Source organism: Sinocyclocheilus rhinocerous, unplaced genomic scaffold (assembly GCF_001515625.1).
Source record: "Sinocyclocheilus rhinocerous isolate Xijiao unplaced genomic scaffold, SAMN03320098_v1.1 C36721382, whole genome shotgun sequence".
NCBI classification, from domain to species: domain Eukaryota; kingdom Metazoa; phylum Chordata; class Actinopteri; order Cypriniformes; family Cyprinidae; genus Sinocyclocheilus; species Sinocyclocheilus rhinocerous.
In genome coordinates, this window is record NW_015785292.1 from 1 (window position 1) to 1,602 (window position 1,602).

General features: G+C 39.8%; 1 protein-coding gene across 1 annotated transcript; it reads left to right on the forward strand.

The window, feature by feature from the left end:
- Window positions 1-6: 6 nt before the first annotated feature.
- Window positions 7-1,584, forward strand: LOC107736472 (11-cis retinol dehydrogenase-like; the record flags this gene model as incomplete). The annotated part of the gene is made up of 4 exons (XM_016547875.1): window positions 7-25; window positions 96-354; window positions 471-634; window positions 945-1,584. Coding segments are annotated over 4 exons (663 nt in total), but the record flags the coding sequence as incomplete, so codon positions are not given.
- Between the last annotated feature and the right edge of the window lie 18 nt (window positions 1,585-1,602).

Sequence of the window (1,602 nt, forward strand, 5' to 3'; positions counted from 1 at the left end):
ACCAAAAAAGAAGTTGGAGATAAAGGTGTGTTTCAGGTGAGACCTTAAAATAAGTTTTAGATACAAGTGTGACATCTTTGCTCCCAACTTCCCAGGACTATGGGGACTCGTGAACAACGCCGGACGCTCCCTTCCCATGGGTCCATCAGAGTGGATGAAAATCGAAGACTTCGAAAACACGCTCAAAGTCAACATGACTGGTGTTATCGAGATGACCATGAACTTCTTTCCTCTTGTCAAAAAAGCCCGTGGACGAGTGGTGAACGTGGCATCAGTGTTGGGAAGAGTGGCAGCTAACGGCGGAGGGTATTGCATCTCAAAGTTTGCGGTGGAGAGCTTCTCTGATTGTCTCAGGTATCACACGTCAATAAATACAATGGTTTTTATGTGGCTGTAGTATTGTTTCGACCTTTGAAACCATTTACCTTTAGTCTTTAAAGAAAACCTCTTGATTTTGCATTCAATTTCAGGAGGGACATCCAGAATTTTGGGGTCAATGTGTGCATCATCGAACCTGGTTTCTTCAAGACACAGGTGACCAGCCTGGAGCCTATCGAGAGGGAACTTCATCGCCTCTGGAACCAGCTGACGCCTGAAGTGAAGGAGAGTTATGGAGACAAATACTTGGATCAATGTATGTTATTTATGCCAACAACTACTTTTCTCCATTTCTCCAAACATATAGTCTTAACTATAAACATTCCATAATACAGTAGAAGAACCATTTTTGGTTCACCAAAGAACCTTTCAGTTGAAGAATTCTTAAAAGAACCATAGTGTGAAGATCATTTAATAATCTAAAGAAAATATTTCTACTATAAGAACCTTTTGCGCACTGAAAAAGTTTCCATGGATGTTAAAGGCTCTTCATAGAACCATCAATGCTAATAACGTACATTTATTTATAAGAGTATAGTCCATTTAGACACTCTTTGTCTCTCCAGATATCAAGATCCAGAGGCTGATCATGAACACCATATGCGACTCCGACCTCAGTAAAGTGACCAACTGCATGGAACACGCCCTGCTGGCCGTCCACCCAAGGACACGCTACAGTGCAGGCTGGGATGCCAAGCTCTTGTGGATTCCCTTGTCTTATATGCCCGCTTGCATTGTAGATATTGCCCTGAAGCTGGTGTTGCCAAAGCCAGCAAAAAGTGTCTAGATTTGGAAGTGATTGTAGGCCAGATATGTTTAACTCTTAACCTTTCATTTTCTTCTTATGATACACTGGATGATGCTTTATTCTGGGGTCTTACTAAGTAACTAGAGTTTACAAACACTGTGTCTGTAAATTTAATAGTGTATTTATGATGCAAAGTTATCTGGTAACTGGACACTATCAGTAATTTTGTATATTTATGAACCATTATGCAACGTAATTAAAATGTGCCTTGAAAATGCATCACCAGTTTGTGCCCGTTGGTCATCTAATGTAGATGTGTTGCTAGAGTGGCCTTTGGTGTTATATTTGTATGAAACGGTCAGAGTTACTGCTAATTAAGTTCATATAACTGTATAAACATAATTCAATAAATGTTATAAGAATATTTTCTATGCACTGCCATCTGTGCACCAATCTCTTCCCAGAAAGAAAAAAAA